This window comes from Ursus americanus, chromosome 23 (assembly GCF_024610735.1).
Source record: "Ursus americanus isolate L20-20 chromosome 23, mUrsAme1.1.p, whole genome shotgun sequence".
NCBI classification, from domain to species: Eukaryota; Metazoa; Chordata; class Mammalia; order Carnivora; family Ursidae; genus Ursus; species Ursus americanus.
Window position 1 is genome coordinate 18,040,197 of NC_142149.1, and position 20,282 is coordinate 18,060,478.

Below are 20,282 nucleotides of genomic sequence, written 5' to 3' on the forward strand. Positions count from 1 at the left end.
CTTTATTTTTGCCCATTTGAGACTAAGTTGCAGACATTCAACCCCAAACACTTCAGTGTGCATTTCCTAAGAACAAGGACGTTCTCCTGCCAAACTGTAGCCTGGTTATTGCACTCAAGAAATTTAACATTGATGAAGTAATATCTACTGTACAGGCCTTACTCCATTTTCTCCAGTTGGCCCAATAAAGTTTTCCGTAACTTTGTGTAACCCCACCCCTCCCTGCCCTCAAGGTCCAATAAAAAATCTGGCTTGACGTTTAGCTCTGGGCCTGGAGCTTGGATTTCTCCTCTCCAGCTCACTGGGCCTGCAGCTCTGGAAGGCAGCTCCAAGTGGGGGCAGTGTTGGCCGTCACCTCCCAGGTGCTGGTAGGGTCCACGGGAAGGACCTAAGCCCTACTTGAGCCCCACACATGTCTTCGTGACATGTCTTCCTAGGCCCTGGGGGTGCAAGCTGGGGGTGGGGGCGAGCACACCGTCCTGCTGCTGGGCTTTGCTGGGGAAGAATTCAGTCTCAGAATAAACTACCTCCCATTTATTTCCCTCCCCCAGTGCCAGGCAAGGACTTGTCCCCACAAGGAGCTGTCCCTACAGTAGCTTCTGGGACTGGCACTGTTTTCTTCCCTTTTAGAGTTTCTGTTTTTCCATCTGATGAGGAAGCCAGTAATGGCCACATGGGGCCACATGCTGCCTCTGGAAGGACCACTGGGTGCGCGGTCAGTGTGAACCGTGACCAAGTGAGCCAAGACAGTGACTGCTTCCTCCTCCGGTCTCTGGGCTTGTTCCTCTGGGCAGGCAAGTCTAATCAGGGCTCCTGGGCTTCATGGGCTGGGCTCCTGCTCCCCCTGCAGCTGCCATGACCATCCTTGGGACATGTAGCCACCAGCTCCTGTCGTGCCTCATGGGCCACAGATCACCTCTCCCACCTGCCCACATGGCTGCCACGGAACTGGGCTTTGGTCACACCAATGATGCCACAAAGCATTTACCTGCGGCAGAAGGCAGGGACTGTGATCTGATCATCTCTGGGGTCCTGACAGGGGCTGCAGAACCGTTTGTCGACTCTTCACACGGCTTTCACAGATGTGAGTTTAGCTAGGAGTCTGTAAATTAGGCGGGACGAGTGACATAATCCTTTTTTTTTTTTTAAAGATTTTATTTATTTATTTGACAGGGACAGCCAGCAGAGAGGGAACACAAGCAGGGGGAGTGGGAGAGGAAGAAGCAGGCTCACAGCGGAGGAGCCCAATGTGGGACTCGATCCCGGAACGCTGGGATCACACCCTGAGCTGAAGGCAGACGCCTAACGACTGCGCCACCCAGGCGCCCCGACATCATCCTTCTTTTCAGATAAGGAAACTGAGGTGTAGCAACAAATCTCAAAGGCATCCTAGTGCCAGAAGAAAACCAGAAATGAAATCAAGTCCCTTATTCTACTGTGGGGGAAACTGAGGGTCAGAGGTCACCAGGTTTGGTTCCTGACCACTAATTTGCGGCTGTATGATTTTGGCTCTGGGCAGGAAGGGGTGTAAGGAATTACTGCTCTCTCTGCCTGCATTTGGAGTCAGAGGTAGGACCAGAACCTGGTTGCTCTAAAGGCCCTTTCCAGAACTTTCTGTGACACAGGTCAGGCGGTGGTGGTGGTGGTATTGGGGGGGAATCAATAATAATGATGATGACAATAATAATAATAGTCATTGAGTGTTTGCCACATGCTAGACAAGGGTCTGAACACTTTACGGCTATTAACTCATTAAATCCTCACATAATTCCTGTGAGGTGGGGGCATCATTATCCCTCTCAGCTCACTTTATAAAGGGGGCAACTCAGGCTTAGAGGCAGTAAGACGTTTGCTAGAGGTCGCAGGGCTCCTGCAGGAAGCAGCCAGGTCCCTGCCTCCCAGGTGCTCTGATCTTGAGGCAGACAAGTGCTACCTCCCCACAGGCTGTGTTCTTGGGAGTTCTGGAAGCCTGAGGCCCAAGTAGGTAAAACCTTCACAGGTGAGCAGGTCACCGCAGGCAGCAGAGAACCCAGGTTGAGAATGGAGTGGGTGGCAGCTCCTGCCGCCTCAGGCAGTTAGGGGGTTGAATTCTGGCTCTTTCCTTTGAGTGACCTTGGGCGATTTGACCTCTTAGGCCTCCATTTTCTCATTTATAAAACGGAGATTGCGCAGAAGTCTTGGTTCCATTTCGCACCAGCAGTCACTATACACGTGGCCCTCAGTTTTCTCCCCTGTAAAATGGGGAGGGTGGCTGTGGGCTGTGAAAGTGTTCGGGTAACCATAACTTTGGGGCTGTGAAAGACAGTAATAGAAACCGGGTTCTTGCCTTAACATACAGTTTATAAAATGATTTTGTGTAATTTCGGACCTCCACTGGATGGGGGAAGGCAATGCAAAGGGCGCCTTCTATCCTGCCCTTTCGACCATTGGCCACTTCACCAGTTACAGTTTCTACTCTCCCGCCCCTAAACTTCGGCTGCCCAGCCTCTACGAGCCGCAAGGCCAGTTTCAGGGAAAGCGGATGGTTGGCCCCTTAGAATCCACGTGCTAACCCCGCGGGCGCCGAATGGCTGGGCGGCTTAAGTCCGAGAAGCTGGTGACGTCAAAGTCACGGTCGGCCCTTCTTAAAGGCGCAGATTCGCAGCCCGTGTTGGTTTTTCTGTGTTTAAGCAAATAATTACGACCGCACAAACGTTTTAAAGGCGAGGCAGTTGGCGGGCTTTCAGGTGCGGGGCTTGCCCGGAAGACAAATGTGTCTCCTTGAGAAGCGGCAAATGTGTCTCCCTGAGAAGCGGGATCAGAGACGTCAGCGCAGACTTAAGCCCACCTGTCCCCCAGGGAGGCAGCCTGCTGAAGGTTCGAATTCCAGGCACTTAAACTTCGAGTCTCAGTTTCATCTTCTGTAAAAAGGGGCCTAATAATAATATACTTCTCAAAGTTTGGGGGCTTAGAAGAAGTAACGATGTGAGAGTAACCAACGCAAAAATGTCAGTCCCCTTCTTCCCTACTCAATCCTCTCACTGTGCGAAGGAGGAACCCGAGGCCCAGAGGGGTGGTGCAACTTGCCCAAGGTCACAAGGTGGTGGGACCAAGCCTCGATTGAGTCCGGCCGACCCCGGATTTCCTGGCTCCCGAGCCAACCTTTTCGCTGTCCAGCCTGCCTGGCCCGAGTCACGGCTCGTCTAATCCCATCGCCGACAGGCGCAGGATACCCAGTGGTTTGCCAAGTGGTTTTGGAGCTGTGTCTCAGTCGATTATCTGTAAAATGGGGATAATGCTAATTCCTGTTTGGGTCGCCGTTAAGTTGTAAAACCTCAGCAGGGAGCCCGGCGGGTAAATGTTTGTCATCACTGTCTGATATCCCCGTGGCCTTGGAAGAACTGATTCAAATCCCTGCCTCCCCGCAGATGAGGACACTGAGGAAGAGGGGAAGAGCGCGTTACCCGCGCTAGCCTGGCACGTAGGGGGACCGCCGGAACTCTTGGGGCAACGATCGTCTAGGATACTGGTGGGATAGAGTTTGTGAGAATACGCTGTTAAGTGCGGTGCTGCCGCGGGTCATGCCCGACGTGGAGACCCACGACCTTGGGGCTCTGGCCCTGCCGGGCAGCCGCGGCGCAGCAGCGGCGCCGGGTGGGGGGCGCGGCGAGTCCCCAAGCGGAGGCTAGTGGGCGGGGCCGTCGGCACTCCGGGCGCGTAGCTGGTCGGCCGGCGGAGGGCGGAGCGTCGCGGCGCGGTCCGTGGGCGGGGCGGGCTCGGGTGCTTTCAGAGAAGGCCTTGGTGCAGGGCGAGCGCGCGGACCGTACACCGGCCGCGGAGCCGCCATGGGCCCGCTGGGCCCCGGGCGCCGGGCAGCGCGAGCACCGGCCTAGAGTCAGGTGGGCGGAGCTGGACCTGGGTTGAGGGCCGGGCTGAGGGCGGCGGCGAAGGTGGGCCTCCGGAGGTCCCGGGGAACCTGAGTCCGGTCTGGGCTGGGGCCCCGGAGTCGCGAGCCGTCAGGCCGACCCAGTCGGTCCCATCGGGCGTCCCCGGCGCGCGGGGCCGGAGTTTCTCCGAGGGGCAGTAGAGATCCTGTGTTCCCAGACCTACTTCCCGCCCTCTCGGCCGAACCCGCGGCCTCTGTCTCGGGGAGAGAGAGCAGAGAGATTGCCCTTCCCATCCAGGCCTGGGGGACTGGCCCTTCCGGCCTCGGCAGGAGGGTGCGGGAGGGAGGGCCGGGAACCCAGCTTCCAGTTCCGAGAGCGGATGGCCCTTTCGCGACCGTCAGATTTGTTTACACGTTTCCCCCGTTGCTCGGCCCCACCTTCCACGCCCGGTGACTCGGGGCACACAAGTGCCCGCCTCGGGAGTGAGGGGCTTAGACGGATGGCTCAGGCGTCTTGATCTTTGGGTCCCCGGGGCCAAATAGGGCGCCTGCCCCGATGAGGGGGCACAGTAATTCCATGTTGTTCGGATGAGGGAATGGCAGTGGGCCGTTGTTGCCTCTTAATCAATGAGTAACTACCCAAGCTTTTTTCCCAACTACTCTCAGAGTGACCTTGTTCAGGTCGCCTCACTTCTCTGAATCTCTGTTTCTTCACTGACAAAGTAGAGCTGACGAAAAATGCATTAAAAGGTAATTGTGAGGGCGCCTGGGTGGCTCAGTCGGTTAAGAGTCTGCCTTCGGCTCAGGCCATGATCCCAGGGTCCTGGGATCGAGCCCGAATTGGGCTTCTGCTCAGCAGGGATCCTGCTTCCCCCTTTCCTCCCCAGTCGTGCTGTCTCTATCAATAAATAAAATCTTTAAAAATAAAAGGTAATCGTGGGGATTGTTTGAGTTCATATTCGGTGAGTGAATTCAGGTAAAGGGCTGGGTCAAATCCCAAAGTGCCCCTGCCTCGTGTCTCCCCCTCCTATTGATTCCCCCTCCCACTGATTCTTGTTTTGTGAGTCCGGGTTCCAGCTGACTGTTTGTTTTTCAGAATTGAAGCTACAAGATGGCTGACCAGGACCCTGGGGGCATTAGCCCCCTCCAGCAAATGGTGGCATCAGGCACTGGGGCTGTGGTCACCTCCCTCTTCAGTAAGCTCTGGGGAGGCGGGGAGGGGGCAGCTGGGGACTGGGGCAGACCAGAGGTTGGAGGTGTCTTGGTCCTGGGGGAGGGGGCAGGGATGGGGTCCTGAAAGGAGCCTTCAGACCTGTCCTCCTCCTCCAGTGACACCCCTGGACGTGGTGAAAGTGCGCCTGCAGTCTCAGCGCCCCTCCACGGCCAGTGGTGAGTGCGCGACCCTGGAGCCCATGTGGGGTGGTTGGGAAAACAAGGATCTTCCTGAGATGGGGTCCCCAGGACGGCGGGGGGGGGGGCCTCTCCTGACTTAAGGGACTGCCTTATATTTTAGAGCTGATGCCTCCCTCCAGACTCTGGAGCCTCCCCTACGCCAAATGTGAGTTCCCCAAGCCTCAGGGAGCTTGTGAAGGTCCAGGGGAGGGAGCGGCCCAGTCTCCCCAGGGGACCTGAGGGCCCCACAGCCCTACCCCACACTTCCAGGTTCTATCAGTGAGCCCTGCGTCCTGAACAGGAATGTCCACCCAGGGACCCCGGCCTCTGCTGGCCCCCTAGGGATGGGGCTGACCCCCGTCCCTACAGGGTTCCAGGGCACTGTCCTGCTAATGCCCTCTCCCCTTCCCCAGTGCCCTCCTCTCTCCGGTCCACAGGGAAGTGCCTCCTGTACTGCAATGGCGTCCTGGAGCCCCTCTACTTGTGCCCGAACAGCGCCCGCTGTGCCACCTGGTTCCAGGACCCCACCCGCTTCACTGGCACCGTGGTGAGGAGCGGTTATGACCCTGCCTGGGGCTCGAGGCGCCCCGGGGGGACTCACGTTGATGGGGCGGCAGAGCCAGGGGGAGCGGGCAGTGCGGAGCAAGCAGCAGTGGCCCGGGTCAGTTCGGGACGGGCTCCCCTGGGGCTGTGGTGCCTCTCTGCGATTTTGAAGGATGGGCGGGAGTCTGCTCGGAGCTTAGTGAGCCATTGCACGTGTGCCGGCCTGAGGGGCTCCTGGCTCTCAGCAGGACCCAGGGCTGTGGGCAGAGATGAGGGCATCAGGCTAGGGCCAGCTCTGGGGGAGCCCCTCTCAGAGCATATTCACGGTCTTCCTCCTTCCTCCTGGACTGCCGTCCACTCGGCCAGGACGCCTTTGTGAAGATCGCGAGACACGAGGGCACCAGGACCCTGTGGAGCGGCTTCCCAGCCACCTTGTGAGTCTCCCAGTCCCGCACATTGCTTTTCCCTGCTCTACTCCTCTGGTCCTTTGCTCTCCTGTCAGCTGGCTGGGGCGGTAGGCACCTGGGAGGTTGGAAGCCTTTGGGAATCCCGGCTAATGACTGTTCAAACCCCCCAGGGTTATGACTGTGCCGGCCACTGCCATCTACTTCACCGCCTATGACCAACTCAAGACCTTCCTTCGTGGTCGAGCCCTGACTTCTGACCTCTACGCACCCATGGCGGCTGGCGCACTGGCCCGCTGTGAGCACAGCCCTGGGCCCTTGATCTCTCTCTGCGCCCCAGCTCTCCTGGAGCCCAGTCCTGGCTTCCAGCTCCAGTGTCTGGCAGCTTACGGGTAGAGGGATCTCTGGGGCCCCCAGATCCCCAAAAGGCAGCTGTTGGGCCCTGTGAGCTGACCCCTCTCCACTCTTCCCCCTAGTGGGCACCGTGACTGTGATCAGCCCCTTGGAGCTGGTGCGGACAAAGCTGCAGGCTCAGCACGTGTCTTACCGGGAGCTGGGTTCCTGTGTCCGAGCTGCCATGGCTCAGGGCGGCTGGCGCTCGCTGTGGCTGGGCTGGGGCCCCACTGCCCTTCGGGATGTGCCCTTTTCAGGTAGGAATGAGGGGTGCAGGGGGTGGGTAAGGGAGCCTCTGGATGACGTACAAGAGGTTTACAGTTAAGTCCCAGTTTTGCTATTACTGACTTTGAAGTCTGTTTTCTGGGCCTTGAATATCTCATCTGTGAAATGGGCCCAGCAGACGGGGTAGTCACCCAGGTTTCCAAGAGAAAATTCCTGCAGAGGGCCTGTTACAGAAACTGACACGCCATAGGCAGTCCGCATTCTCAGGAGGGAGGGGTCGTCACATTGTGTGGCAGTGGAAAATGGGAGGTTTGAGGCCACCCCACTGTTCTCCCCAACTCTGACGGATGTACCCGTATGTCCGCCAGCCCTGTACTGGTTCAACTACGAGCTGGTGAAGAGCTGGTTGAGTGGGCTCAGGCCTACAGACCAGACATCCGTGGGCATCAGCTTCGTGGCTGGCGGCATCTCAGGGACGGTGAGTTGATCGCGCAGGGAGTGAGGCCAGTGGGTGTGGCCTCGGGAGGCCTGAGGGTTGTTGGAGGCGCTCAAGGGAAACGTGCTCAGGTAGCTGGCTGCCTGTCGAGGAGCTTGCTCTTCGCTCTGCCTTGGGAAGCCCTAGCTAAGGCTGCCAGAGCCTGGCTGGCTGCCCGGGTTGGGGGTCCTGGGACTGGAGACATGCTCTCTCCGCGCCCCACCAGGTGGCGGCCATCCTGACTCTACCCTTCGACGTGGTGAAGACTCAGCGCCAGGTTGCGCTGGGAGCGGTGGAGGCTGTGAGAGGTGAAGGTTGTGGTTGGCGTGGGGCTGGGTAGGTGGGGGCTCAGGTGGGGGCCCAGGTGGGGTCTTAACCGGCCGTGCCTCGCCTCTACAGTGACGCCCCCGCGCGCCGACTCCACTTGGCTGCTGCTGCGGAGAATCCAGGCTGAGTCAGGCACCAGGGGACTCTTCGCAGGTGAGCGTCTGTGTGGGTGTCCAAGCTCGGGGGGGATTGGGATCCCCTGGGACCCTGACCTCTGACCCTAACGCCCCCTCCCATTGCAGGCTTTCTCCCCAGGATCATCAAGGCCGCCCCCTCCTGTGCCATCATGATCAGCACTTACGAGTTCGGCAAAAGCTTCTTCCAGAGGCTCAACAGAGAACAGCCTCTGGGCTCCTAAAAGGAGCCAGGGGACAAGGACCCCATCTCTTCCCTGGATGGGGGGTGGTGCAGAAGGAGACTGAGCCAAGTGCCTTGTCCTCAGCACTGAGGGGAGGGGCCTCATTTCCCTTCCCCCTCAACTGTGAGCCCCAGGGGTATGGGGCTGCCCCTCAAGGCCTGCCCAGGCCCCCCCAAAACAGCTTTCTTCCTGCTGTTTCTCATTCCCAGGCCCCAAGGATAATCACTTTTCCACCCCCACCCCCAAGTCTAAGACCAAATCTCACTGTCCCTCCCTTCCCACCATTTCCCTGTGTGTTTGCTGTAGCTGGGTCTGCTCCCGGGAGCCACAAAACCCCAGGCCTGGTGTAGTCTGCACCCATCCCTGTTAATCCCTTGAATCTAAAGATGATGAACCTCTCTCCAGTGCCTGTGATTGCAGGGTGTTTGGCGGGGGGGGGGGGGGGGGAGGGGGCTTGGTGAGTGACTTGCACAGAGGAGGCCTGGAAAGGACCTTGACATTGGCTTTGACTACCCAGGTGGTACCCATACAGAGGACCCCACCCCAACTTAGAGTCAGGTTAGGGTGAGTACCGAGAATTGAGGGGGTGACAGGTAGCATTAGGGCCATGGTGGAGGGTGGTGAGACCTCTCCGGACGAACGTACTCCAGTGCCAGCGGAGGAGGGAGGTGCCTCGTTGTGTCTGCAACTTTGAGCCAAAGCTGAATTGCTCGGGATGATGGGAGAACAGGGCCCTGCCAGGGCTTGTCTCCTCCGTCCTGCCCCCAGGGTGTGTTCCTCGTGGGCGGGCAGCGAAGCAAGTTACGAAGAGTATCAGGTTGAGTGGGGCTTTTACATGTCGTGGTCCTGCCCTGGACAGACCCAACATTTAGGACGCTTCATACAAAAGCACCCTGCTTCCTGAGTTATTCTGACCGGGCTGCTCCTGTGGGGAGCACACCCGTTGTGTCTGGTCCAGCATCACCTTGGTTACGGGCCCAGCACTGCCTCTGTCGAATTGTGCCACCTTAGGACAGTGCCCAGTCCCAGCCCCCCACAGACAAAGTTGCCCTCAGTCTTCTGGTTTTTATTTGCCTGATCCCCTCAGAGCCCCTGCCCTGGGGGCTGAGGAAGGAGTGACTCCGGGGGATACACAAGGACAGACTGGAGAGGCATGGGGCGTGGGGGTGCTGAGGCTGGGCCACCAGCTCCTGAGGAGGTTGGTGGGGATGAGCGAAGAAGAGTCTGGTAGGAAGCCAGCCGGGTGCCAGGGACACCAGAAGAACGGAACAATCTTCCCCAAGGGCGCCCTGTGGCCATGGTGCCCCTGCGTCCTGGCCCAACCGGCTTCCCTTTGCAGCTCCTGCTCCCTTGGGCAGAAAGTTAAAATGGGCAAGAAGCAAAGGGTGCTTTTCACAAGAGACCCGTGGCTGGGTGGGCAGCGTTCTCTGGAAAAGTGGCCTGGACTGGGGGACTCAGGAAAGGTGGCAGGTGCCTGTGCCCCTGGCGGGTGGGGCTGGCGCTGCCCACGCCGCTCCTCAGCTGGGGCTCAGTGCCGGGCTGCCCTCGGGACTGTCGCTCACCAGGCACTCGTTGGATTTGAAGCTCGCCAGGGACTTGCAGCTGGGGATGGAGGCCAGGGAGCCGCAGAGGCCCAGCATGGAGGGCGTGGGGTCCTTCCCTGGGGAGAGAGGGCAGGTGAGGCCAAGCCAACCGGTCTGCCTGTGTGTGAGTTGGGGAAGAGGGGTTGCAGAAGAAGGCAGTGGAGGGGTAGCCCTCAGGTCAGCCCGCCCCCAGGAAATTTTCCCCATTTCTGGAGCATTTGCCATTTTCAAGTAAACCTGGAGAAGCATCCGGCCATGCCATGCACAGCGCCGGGACACTGTGTTGTAATCGTCAGTTTATGTCTCTGTCTCCCCCTGAGGTTCATCCTCTGTCTGTTTATTAAACACACGGTGAGCACTTGTTCCGTTCCAAGCACTGGGGATACAGAGAACGGACGAGACACGGTCCCTGCCCTCACGGAGCTCACAGTCTGGGGGGGGGGGAGACAGACACACAGACAACCACAAACACAGTGTGGCGGGGTTCCACGTCCATAGCCTGCCTTGTCTCAAAGAAGATCTAAAGTCATCCAGTACAGTGTGGTGTTTGGAAAGAAAAGGCAGAAGTCCAGGCCCCGGGGAAAACTAGGGTAGGGAACCAAGGTGAAGCCAGGGGAGGGCAACACAAAATGCATGCGTTGAAGTCCCGGACATTCGCTGGAAGGGAGCCACTAATTTGGCTTTGAGCTTCCTGGCAGCCAAAGAAAAGGGGGGAAACAACGGTCAGGCAAGCGGTTCACAGAGCGCATGAGATAAGAGCAAATTAGTTAGGCGAAGAATTCCCCGAGAACCTGTGAGCCCCTTGAGGATGTCATCATGGCAAAAAGCCATTGAGCCCCCACGGTATGCTACACTGGTGATCAATCAGCACCCCCTCGTTACCGATGAGAAGGGCTCAGCAAGGTGAAGTGATGGACCAAGCTCGCACAACTGGAGGAGGCGCTGCTGCAGTTTGCCTCAGGGTCTGCCCAACACCCCAAACCAAGCTCTTAAATGCTGTACTAAGCTCTCTGGGCTGAATGAAGGAGGTACTTGGCCAGGGTCTGACCACAGGCCGTAAGGCCTGGCCTCAGCCCTTCTTGGAAGATGCTAGGTGCTGGGTTGGGGGGGGCTCACCGATGGGGCCCCAGGGCTCTTCATCCCGCTTGCCCTCTCCCAGGCGCTGGGAGTCTGAGCTCAGGCTGGCTTCGGCTGACAGCGGCTCCGTGCTCATGAAACTGTGTCTGTGGCAGAGCAGAGGGCTGATGTGCAAGCAGAGGCCTACAGCCCTGCCCCCCCAGCCCCTCTTCCCCAGTAAGGGCCAGCACTCAGGCCCAAGCTGAGCCTGGCCAAGGCTTACCTCCGGTACAGCTTGGGGTTGTTGGCACCCTCTGCCCCATTGAGCGTTCCCAGTGATGGCCATTGGTTGACCAGGGGCGTGGTGAGCTCTTTGGAACCCTGGGCCAGGGGAACGTGGTCACCGGGGATCAGACCTGTCCTGGGATGGGGAGGAGGGGTCAGGCCTGACTAGGAGAGGGAGCAGAAGTGGGGAGAGGGGGCTCAGCAAGGGGTGGGGGGTTCCAAATAAAATCTGGGCAGTAGAAATGGGGACAGAATGTCAAGGACCAGTAGGGCAGCTCCGTACTGAGGGTCAGAGAGGAAATGGGGACTTAGTGTGCTCGTGCTTATGATGGGGGTTTGAGGGAATAATGGGGTGTCATGGGACTCAGGTCAGGGTGTTGGAGTGGGTAAATAATGGAGTGGGAATCCTGAAGGGCAATGGAGTACCTTGGGGGATCATGCTGGGAGGTCACAGGGTGATGAAGAGGTTTAGGCGGAAGCTATCAGAAGGCTGAGTAACAGTGAAGTCAGGGATCACAGATTAGAGGGGTGTTGAACAGAGGGAATAATGCAATCACGTTGAAGGTTACTGAGTAACATTCAAGGTCCTTCTGAGTAATGTTGGGGTCGCAGCAGTAACGTTCTGCAGCCATGCTAGCTGATGGATGAAGTGGGGAGCCGGTTTGGGGGGAGGTCCCTGGATCTTATGTTGAGGGTGATTTAGTTCACTGGGGAGGGGGCCTTGGGGTGGAAATGAGGGGATCAGTGGTTTGATGCTGGCGGTTGGTTGCGCTGGATGCTGTTATCGAGAAAGGTGATGTTAGAGTCAGTGGGGGCGATGTGGTCGGGGTGGCCGGGACGGGGGCAGGGCGGCGGCGGCGCTCACAGCTGCTCCTGCAGCTCCAGGATCACGCCTTCCAGCTCCCGCTTCTCGCGCTGGTTCTGCGCTGCAGCCTCCTCCAGCTGCAGCTGCAGCCGCCGGTTCTCCGCCTCCAGGTCCTTCAGCTGCGACTCGCGCAGGCGCACCAGCTCCTCCAGGTAGCCCTGCGGGGCGCCGGCTGAGCCCGGGCGGCCGGACGCGGGGGCTCCCAGCGGCCGCCCGCCCGCTCCCCCAGCCCCCCGCTCCCCCGCCGCGCATCACGCACCTTCTGCGCGTAGACGATGCGGAACTTCTGTTCCATCTTGTGCCATTTGCTGTACCAGCTGTCCTCGTCGGTGACGAGCGGCAGGTACGGGTGCTCAGGCGAGTTGTCCTCGCTCGTACTGCTCTCGGCGCTGTGCCGCTCCTCCTCGTCCGTCAGGTAGTCGTAGCTTGGGGGAAGGAGCAGTGGGCACGGCCCGCCCTGCCCGCCCGCGCCCCGCCATCCCCGCTCCCACCGCAACAATCGCGCTGCTCACCTCTGGGTGAACTTTAGGTAGGGTGTGTAATCGATGACCACGGGGGTCTTGCCGTCCAGCACTTCGCCCTTCAGGCAGAAGCTGGGGGCGGGAGAACCACAGGGTGGGGGGCGGGGATGAGGGGATGGGAGTGTGGACGTTCGGGGCTAAACTCCCTCCGCCGCCGCCACCCAGCCCCCACCTGAAGTCTATGGCGCTCAGTCCGATCAGCATCCCGGTGAGGACGGTGGCTTCCTCCCGCAGCATGATGGCTCCCGAGTCATAGAAACGTCTGCGGGGGTTGGGGGGATGGAGGGACTGATGGCGCGGCATCCTCATCCTCCCAGGGAGGCCCCACCCCTCAGGACTAATCTTGCTGGCTTACTACAAACCTTTCCTAGAGGAAGGAGGTATCCCTCTCCTGCTCACCCCTCAGGTGTGGATCTCGCCTCTCCCTCAGAGTGGCGCCCATTGTGGCTCCCATGTATTAGAACGTGTGTTCCCCGAGAACACTCTCCATCTTCTGAACGACCCCTTTCCCACCAAGTATGGGATCATCCAGATCCATAAAGTCAGGAAGCAAGTTCTAATCGTTAGTGCTTGGCATACAGTAGGTGCTCAAAAATATGTTGATGCACACTCTGAAATGCGAGGACAGACTAGAGATAGAATGGAGTAAAACCATAGGGTTGTATGTGACCACTGGATGGGGGGGCGGGAAACATGCCCCCCCCCCACTGTACTCCGTTTCAAACACACATCCTGCCTGTGACCCCTGCCCCTGAGACCCCATCTCTCTGCAAAGCCACAGTACAGGGACTGAAGCTCCGCACATTGGGACTCTGTAGTCCGTGGGCGGCAAGTACGGACTGCTGCCACTGTCTGGGGAGTAGGCGGGGCTCTGTGTTATGGGTCACGGAACAAGGCCAATAGATAAAATGATACATAGTTGAGGCTTGTTCAGAGGTGTGTCTAAGGTTAGCGATGTGCATGAGATCAATACCGTGGGATGATGGAGAAGAATGGATTTGACTTGGAAGAAATGGTGGTGCTAAAGGTGAGTTCTGGGACCACAAGCTCGATGGCCAGAGGATAGTCTGGGAGAGGAAAGCTAGCAGTGCATGCTGGGAGTTGTGGTCCAGTTGAAGGTTGCTCCAGGAACTTAAGGATCAAGTGTGTTTAGGCAACGAATGCGCACACTGGGACCTGTGGTCTGAGCTGCTGGAAAGGGGCTGACCTGGTGGTCCGGGTGTCCCGCAGAGCCGTGGTGATGTATTCCGACATTCGCTTCTCCATCAGTGCCACCCGGATCCATGCCCGGCCCTGGAAAGCACACTCAACTTTATTTATTGCCCTGAAGGAACCCAGGAGTGCACCATTGGGTCTAGACCTGCTGTGGCTCTTCTATCCAGTGCCCGTAGACAGAGTTGAGGAACAAGGAACAGGCAGTCCCCTCCCCCGCCTGTCTGTGTCCCCCTGCAACCAACAGCTGCCCTGGCCCTGCCCATCACAGGCCCCTCACCTTGGCTCGGGCTGTGCTGATGTTCTCCATGTTCTCAATGCTGCTCACACAATTGTTGGGCACTTTGCTGCAGGCCAGCCGGATATAGTCCCAGAAGCCCCGCTGCCCATCTGAGCTGAACCAGCTCACTGGACCTGCTGGGGCACAGGCTGAGCCAGGGCAGGGAGGGGGCTCAGCAAAACCAGGGAGTTTGTAGAGGGTCCATGTAACGGGGTACACACATGCATAAGTATAAGCAGCCCCACCCGCACATGGTTCCTACCCCAAGCATGTGCACGCACATACATGTACACAAAGGGCACGCTAGCATGTACTTGCACGCCCACTGATGGCGCTTGCGGGCACCCACTGTATGTGGCCAGAAGACCCCCCTTCCCTCCTCCTGGCTGTGTGCATGGCCCAGCCAGAACTGGGACCAGGTCAATGACGGGGTTCAGAAAGCCACGAGGTAGATCAGAGCGGGAGGCTGGAAGCTAAAGGCTGGGAGTTGGGAGAGCTGGACGAAGGGGGACAGGGAGCGGGGCCCACCTTTGAAACGGTGGCTGAGGATCTGCTCTAAGATGGCTGCAAAATTCACAAACTCCTCGGATGAGTCATCGATGGGCTCCGCCGTGTATTTCTCCAGCAGCGTTTTCACAGAGAACCTGGTGGGAGGAAGGGAAAGGGGGCAGTGGGGTGTCCAGTGAGAAGACGGGGAAACGGTGGTAGAGGAGGGGTGTTAGGCAAAGAGAGGGAGTGAAGGGCAGAGGAGAGGTCATGAAGAGCATGGCGTGGTGGGGAGGCCCAGGAAAAGAAGGTGAGAGACGGGGGAGATATACAGTGACCGCAGAGGTGCTGTGACATGGCAGTGAAAGAGTGGCAGGTGGGAGACTGATTGACAAGCAGGTGGCAGCCAGAGAAAGGAAGCTTCAGGAATAAGGTATGAGAGGGGACAGAACCGTCAGGAGGCAGATGATGCATGTGGGGTCAGGGGGCTGTCCCAGAGCCCCTTCCTTCTTGCCCTGGCTTTGCAGTTGCATTTTTGTTGGGTGTGGGTTGGGGGTCAGCTACGAGTTAGAAAGTGGGTTTGTACCCCTGCCTAGAGCTGTCTTTCGCTATTGCTGAAACAAACTTCAGTCCCTTCTTGGGGGGGGGGTCACTTGTGCCAGGGCATGTGAGTCGAAACTGAGCACACGGAGCGTGGGCATGCAGGGGTGGCCAGGTGGGCTTGTAGCACACGGATGCCCCCCTTCCCCCGTCTCCTTCCTAGCTTGGTCGCCCACACACCAGCTGCCCAGAACCAGGCGGTGCAGAGCTGGGCTGGGGCGGGGTGTGTGTGTGTGTGTGTGTGTGTGTGTGTGTGTGTGTGTGTGTGTGTATTCAGGGTGTGGGTCTGACACACACACTGGGTGGGAGGGGGCATTGGCAGCAAATCTCTGGAAGGGGCCTTAGGGGCCCAGACACCTGGCTTTTCAGAGAGGAGGGGAACCAAGGGAAGCCAATGGGGCCGAGAAGCGGGGGCCCAACAGCCCTCATCCCCCTCTGCCATCCTGCTTGGAGCCTCAGCTACCTCTGCAGTCCCTCCCCCTGCAATCTCCACCTGCCATCCCTGCAGTGCGGTGGGGCAGGAATGAGGACGCAGCTTCCGACCTCCCGTTATTGCCCTACTGTGGGTGGCAGAGCAGGAGTGGGGTATCCAGGGGTATGGGGCCTTCTTGGAACTGCCCTTTCCCCCCTAAGCTTATCCAGCCATGTAATGTGCCAAGCAGTTCATGTACCCTCACCCATCCTACAGCAGCTCTGGGAGGTCCGTCCTCTTTGCATCATCCCCATTTTACAGATAAGGTGACCTAGGGCTCAAGACGTTGACTGATCTGTTCAGAGTCACAGGGTGGTGAGGAGTCAAGTCTGATTCCAAAGACCTTGCTCTTTCGGCTCCATCCTGCAGCCTCCCACTGGCTGTCACGATTACCAAGGCCTAGGAGAAGCCCCTGCCTCCTCTGCCTTCCCCTCTGCTGGCTCCAGGCCTAAGCACGGGCCTCTGTGGCTCGCAGGCCAACGGCGGACCTGAGCCAACGGACCTCCCTCCCTTCTCGCTGGGCTTAGAGCTGCTCTGACCTGAAATCAGAGCCAGGTCAGTGCTGGGCTTGTGGTAGGGGGAGGTGGCCTGGTGGACTCAGATCCTGTTTCCTTGTGATACCCTTGCGGCCTTGGACAAGTCATTTAATCTCTCTGAGGCCCAAACAGGACTGATAGTACCTGCCCCAGATGCCAGGAAGGACTAGGGGAAGGGGCCTGTGTATAGCCCATTGGGCAACGGTGGCCAGGAGCAGGGCCATTGATGGGAGGGTTGGCCCTGCCAGAAGGAGCCTGTGTTTGGGGCATTAGCTGGGCCTCATTATGCAGCACCCCCCCCAACCGTGATATTTTCTGTCATCTGGGTCAGCCCTCAGTGGGGGCCTGGGGCTGGTGTCAGCATGGCGGCCATCTGCCATCGCACTCAGGGCTGCTGCAGAACCGGCCATCGCCCCCGGGAGCCCCACGGAGTGCTCCCTGTTAGGTGCAGTGGCTGCTGCAGGTTACCATGGAGACAGGGAGGCCAGGGCCCAGGGGAGCCCTTGGCCTGCTAAAGGGAACTGTTCTGGGAGCTGGAGGCGAACCACATGACAGTGATGAGGTGGCAGAGGCCCGAGGGGTTTCTGAGCCTTTGTCATGCCCCCAATCCATCCCCTCCCAAAATCTGGGCCTCACACCCCAGCTCTAAGTCCACTTCCAATCCAGCAGAACCTCTGCTTCTCCAGCCGAGGCCAAAGGGGGCTCCCCCTTCCCCGTACACTGGGGAAGGCAGGCAAGAGAAAGAAGTATCTTCTTCTCAGGGACAGGAGGGGAATCATCAGGACAGGGCTGTTTTCGTGTGCCAGGCACTGGGCTAGGCTCCTACGTGAATTAAGCCATTACTATTCCTTGGCATGGCTGTTACATCTACAGTGGGGATGATGAGGCAGCCAAGGCCCAGAGTGGTTAGGAGACTTCCTCACGGTTGCACAGCTAATAACTGATGAAGTAAGAGCCTGACCCTAGGACCCTCTGGCCCCAAAGGCAGAAACCTTTGTTTTATACCACACTGGCAGGGTTTGAGGGGTGAGGGTGGAGGCACTGGCCTGTACTTTGGGCTGGGTGGGCCATTGCTGCACTCATTCCTTCTGTAACATTCCAGGCATTTTTATAGAGGTCTGATGTGTATAGCACTGTGCTAGGGACTTGGACATAATGGTGTGAGATGATGCAGTATGGTTGGGTGTGTGCTCGGAACCTGGACGGAGCTATGGGAGGCAGGAGCCAGGGCATCAGGTGAGCACTGATTCCTGGGAGAAGGAGCAGGGCCAAGGCCTGTGTGTAGGCAGGTGGGGGTGGCAAAGCCGGACAGCTGAGCCCTGCACTTGGAGCACCATGCCCTCAGAGATGGCATGGGCAGGGGTGGTGGTGGTGGTGGTGGTGGAGAGGTTGCAGATGGAGAAGGCAGCTGGTAGGGGGGTCCTAGAGGGAGAGAGGAGGTAGGTGAAGCTGAGGGACAGTGGCTGAGCAGCTGGCTGCTACTGGCTCAGGGTAGGGCAGTGAGGGTGAGTCACTGCAGGGCTGAGGTGGGAAGGGTCACTTCCTGGGCCCCCAAAAAGGAGATGAATCTTCCCAACACTGCGACAGCCCCACCCTCAGGGACCAAAGGCCCTGCCCTCCCCATCTCCTCCCTTGAACCCAGGAGACCCAGGCTTCTGCAGTCAGACTCTCAGTCCTTCCCATGGCAGGCACAGTGCCCCTCACCCTTCACTGGGTGGATTTAGGGGCCCTGCCCACACCCCCAGTTGACCCTGCCACAGGCTGCAGCTGTCCAGAGATGGAGGCGGGCACCGGTGACTGCTCCCGGATTTGAGCAAGGGAAAATCTCTCAGGAAACCCCTCCCCAGGGAGGCCAGGCTGACAGGGGTAGGAGTAAGGGTATGCTTGGAGGGCGTTCACACGCACTACTCGTCAGTGCTTCCCTGCCCACCCCGCCCCCGCCCCCAGCCAGGGAGCCAGCCAGCCCACCCCTCCCCCTCCCCCTCACGCACAATGTCACTTCCTGGTTTTCACAGGAAGCTGCAGTGCCAATTAAACACCCCTCACCCCCCAGGCCCCGGGCTGGGCATAGGCCTGACTTGGCCTAGAAGGGTAGGGACCAGACCTCCAAAGCCCCTCTTGGTCTGGACCAGGAGGGACAGTGGACACGCTCCTCTTAACTCTGCGCTTCCTCCCTTTTCTCCGCGGCTGCTGTGCATTCTCCCGCGGGCACGCTCAGTCCGTATTTCCGCAGCCCGCCCCGACGCCTCTCCCTGACCACCCCCCGCCAGCGGCGCCCACCTGCACACGGTGATCAGGTTCCTACGCTCCACGGCCACATTGCGGGAAGACGCTTTCTTGGAGGACAGCCCCAGAGCCATGGTGGTCTGGACAAAGCTCGCTTCCATCCAGATGTGCGGCCACTGCTGCCGCCACCAGCTGCCCCCCACCCCGCCTGGCGCCCCGGTCCCCCCGCCGGATCACGGCTGGGCCCTCTGCCCGCCGGGGCCCCTCGATCCCTGCACGGCCATCCCCCTGCCGCTGCTCCCGCGCCCGGCCCCCTGGCACCCTCCCCCGGCGGCGATTCCAGAGCAAAACAAGGCCGGGGAGGGAGCTCTCCGAGGTGCTGAGCCGGGGCCCGTCACCCCCCTCCCTTAACCGCCCGCCCCCCTCGGTCGGTGACGTCAGGGCCCTCGGGCCCCGCCCCCGGCAGGCTGGGCACCAATCCGCAGAGGATGCAGAATTTGGGGGTGGGGGCTGGGGCCCGAGGGAGGGCGGAGGGGGTCCCCGGAAGAGGCAGCGATTGGAAGGAGAAAGAGGGGGCATCTGACCTGTTCTCCACTCCCACACTCAGGGCCGGGGACCCCTCGCCTCGCGTTTCTGAGTTCTGACGACTGAACTCCCTTGTTTCTGACCTGTGATCGGTGGTGTCTCAGAGTTTTCCTCCTGCTGCGGGAGAAAGGAGGTCCTCACCCTCATCCCAGCCCCGCCTCCCCACCCATTCTGTATCCGCGTTCTCAGAGAGACCGGGGCCAGGTCTACGTCCAGAAGGTGCAGGTGACCCTATGCGCTAACCTTGGAGGCCAAGGAGCAGTCGGAGAGACTGTGTGTCTAGCATTTGAATTGTCAGCACCAACGGATGTATTCAGCTGCTCCTAGGGTGGGGGATGGGAATCCAGAATAAGCTGTAGGAGCCCAGCGCCTGGAACCACTCAGGACAGTGAGACTAGACTGGCAGCTATGGGCCTGGGCTCCGTGGGGGCTCCCAGCAGTAGGACTGGTGCCCACAGTGGTGCTAAGGCACTGCTTTCTCTCGGGAGTCCTACCTCCTCGCATCACCCCAGGGCAGAGGGCTTGAGGGTTAACCTCGTGGCTGCCAGCATTGCTGCGTGGTGCCATCAAATCTCTGCAAGGCTAGGAGGGCCCGCAAAGCTGATCGCATCTTTTAGGGGAAAGTGAAAGAGATGGAGGCATAGTCTGGCTTTTTTTCACCCTTTACCTCCCAGTTGCTCTCTCATCCCTACTCTCACCTGCTTCATTCCTCTACTCAACCTGTTCTTTTTCATACGCTGAAATCCCCAGCTCCCACAGACATCTTTCTGTGTTGATTAAGAGGGGGTCCACCGAATTTCCCTATCTGGCTTCAGGAATGTCCATCCAAGGGCTCAGCCTGTATCTATTCACCAACTCCACCCACCTGCTGATTTACTCCACTTTGCAAGTATAAAGTCAAATGTCTCCACATCGATTCAGATGTGCACCAACATCTGAGTAGGATCAGCAGGCAGGAACCCTCCGTTAGCACGAACAGAGGAGGAAGAGATAAAAGGCTACAAGTTCACAACGCTGTTCTGACTCCCCGGGGGCAGGGGAGAAGGTCTTGGCTCCCAGCACAGATCTCATGCCCACTCAACTTCAGCCTCAATTCTTGGCTTCTGGGACCTCAGACTTGGTCTTTTCCATTTCTCCTTTGCCTTTCCCCTCTTACCTCACTTCTAGAAGCCCCTCTTATCATCTTCCTGCCTCCAGATACACAGCCAATGCCAATCACGGTGGTCTTTTGTTTTTCAATTGCAGGATATGTTATATGCACAAAAGAGCACATAAAACACATATGCGCAGTTTAAAGACTGTTTACAAGACAAACACCTGCGTCATCCCCTTAAAGATCAAGAAATAGAAAGTTGTCAAGAACTCAGGACTTCCCATATACTTCTCCCAGATCTCATCTGCATCCATACCCCCGAGATAACCATTATCCTGACCTTCGTGATAATCATTTACTTGCGTTTCTTAATAGTTTTATCACCTATGTGTCCATCAATTAAAAATATAGTTTAATGTTTCTTTATTAAAAGAAAATTCTTTCTGTATTATTCTTTCTATTCTTTCTATATTATTTTCCTTGTATACTATTCCAATGCA

At 58.4% G+C, this 20,282-nt stretch overlaps 2 protein-coding genes across 11 annotated transcripts; one reads left to right on the top strand and one right to left on the bottom strand.

Moving 5' to 3' along the window:
• Positions 1-2,832: 2,832 nt before the first annotated feature.
• Positions 2,833-8,382, top strand: SLC25A39 (solute carrier family 25 member 39). 6 transcript variants are annotated; one of them, XM_045814327.2, is made up of 12 exons: positions 2,833-2,856; positions 4,962-5,061; positions 5,195-5,254; positions 5,379-5,423; positions 5,671-5,804; positions 6,167-6,234; positions 6,378-6,502; positions 6,681-6,854; positions 7,191-7,300; positions 7,524-7,611; positions 7,697-7,777; positions 7,867-8,382. In XM_045814327.2, the coding sequence occupies exons 2-12, from the start codon at positions 4,977-4,979 to the stop codon at positions 7,980-7,982; spliced, it is 1,086 nt and encodes a 361-aa protein (XP_045670283.2). In that variant the 5' UTR covers positions 2,833-2,856; positions 4,962-4,976; the 3' UTR covers positions 7,983-8,382. The 6 variants fall into 6 exon arrangements, with proteins under 6 accessions (XP_045670283.2, XP_045670281.2, XP_045670284.2 ...); XM_045814325.2 differs by lacking the exon at positions 2,833-2,856 and adding an exon at positions 3,723-3,878; XM_045814328.2 differs by lacking the exon at positions 2,833-2,856 and adding an exon at positions 3,723-3,878 and having other exon boundaries at positions 7,524-7,605.
• A 650-nt stretch (positions 8,383-9,032) lies between these two features.
• Positions 9,033-18,316, bottom strand: RUNDC3A (RUN domain containing 3A). 5 transcript variants are annotated; one of them, XM_045814401.2, is made up of 11 exons: positions 18,159-18,316; positions 14,313-14,428; positions 13,785-13,918; positions 13,500-13,585; positions 12,465-12,554; positions 12,284-12,364; positions 12,031-12,196; positions 11,772-11,929; positions 10,905-11,042; positions 10,682-10,788; positions 9,033-9,642 (listed from the first exon to the last, which is right to left on the bottom strand). In XM_045814401.2, exons 1-11 carry the CDS (start codon positions 18,263-18,265, stop codon positions 9,500-9,502), a joined length of 1,326 nt encoding a protein of 441 aa, XP_045670357.1. In that variant the 5' UTR covers positions 18,266-18,316; the 3' UTR covers positions 9,033-9,499. The 5 variants fall into 5 exon arrangements, with proteins under 5 accessions (XP_045670357.1, XP_045670356.1, XP_045670355.1 ...); XM_045814400.2 differs by having other exon boundaries at positions 13,785-13,921; XM_045814399.2 differs by having other exon boundaries at positions 13,785-13,933; positions 18,159-18,314.
• Between the last annotated feature and the right edge of the window lie 1,966 nt (positions 18,317-20,282).

Bases quoted from the DNA above. Each gene is read 5' to 3' on its own strand.
- RUNDC3A (XM_045814399.2), bottom strand. From the start codon at position 18,265: ATGGAAGCGAGCTTTGTCCAGACCACCATGGCTCTGGGGCTGTCCTCC. The intron at 12,555-13,499 runs GTCAGCCCCTTT...CAACCCCCGCAG, and splicing joins CGGGACACCCGGACCACCAG to ACGTTTCTATGACTCGGGAG. The intron at 11,043-11,771 runs GTGAGCGCCGCC...TCCCCATCCCAG, and splicing joins CTGGAGCTGCAGGAGCAGCT to GACAGGTCTGATCCCCGGTG.
- SLC25A39 (XM_045814327.2), top strand. From the start codon at position 4,977: ATGGCTGACCAGGACCCTGGGGGCATTAGCCCCCTCCAGCAAATGGTG. The intron at 5,255-5,378 runs GTGAGTGCGCGA...CTTATATTTTAG, and splicing joins GCGCCCCTCCACGGCCAGTG to AGCTGATGCCTCCCTCCAGA. The intron at 6,235-6,377 runs GTGAGTCTCCCA...CAAACCCCCCAG, and splicing joins AGCGGCTTCCCAGCCACCTT to GGTTATGACTGTGCCGGCCA.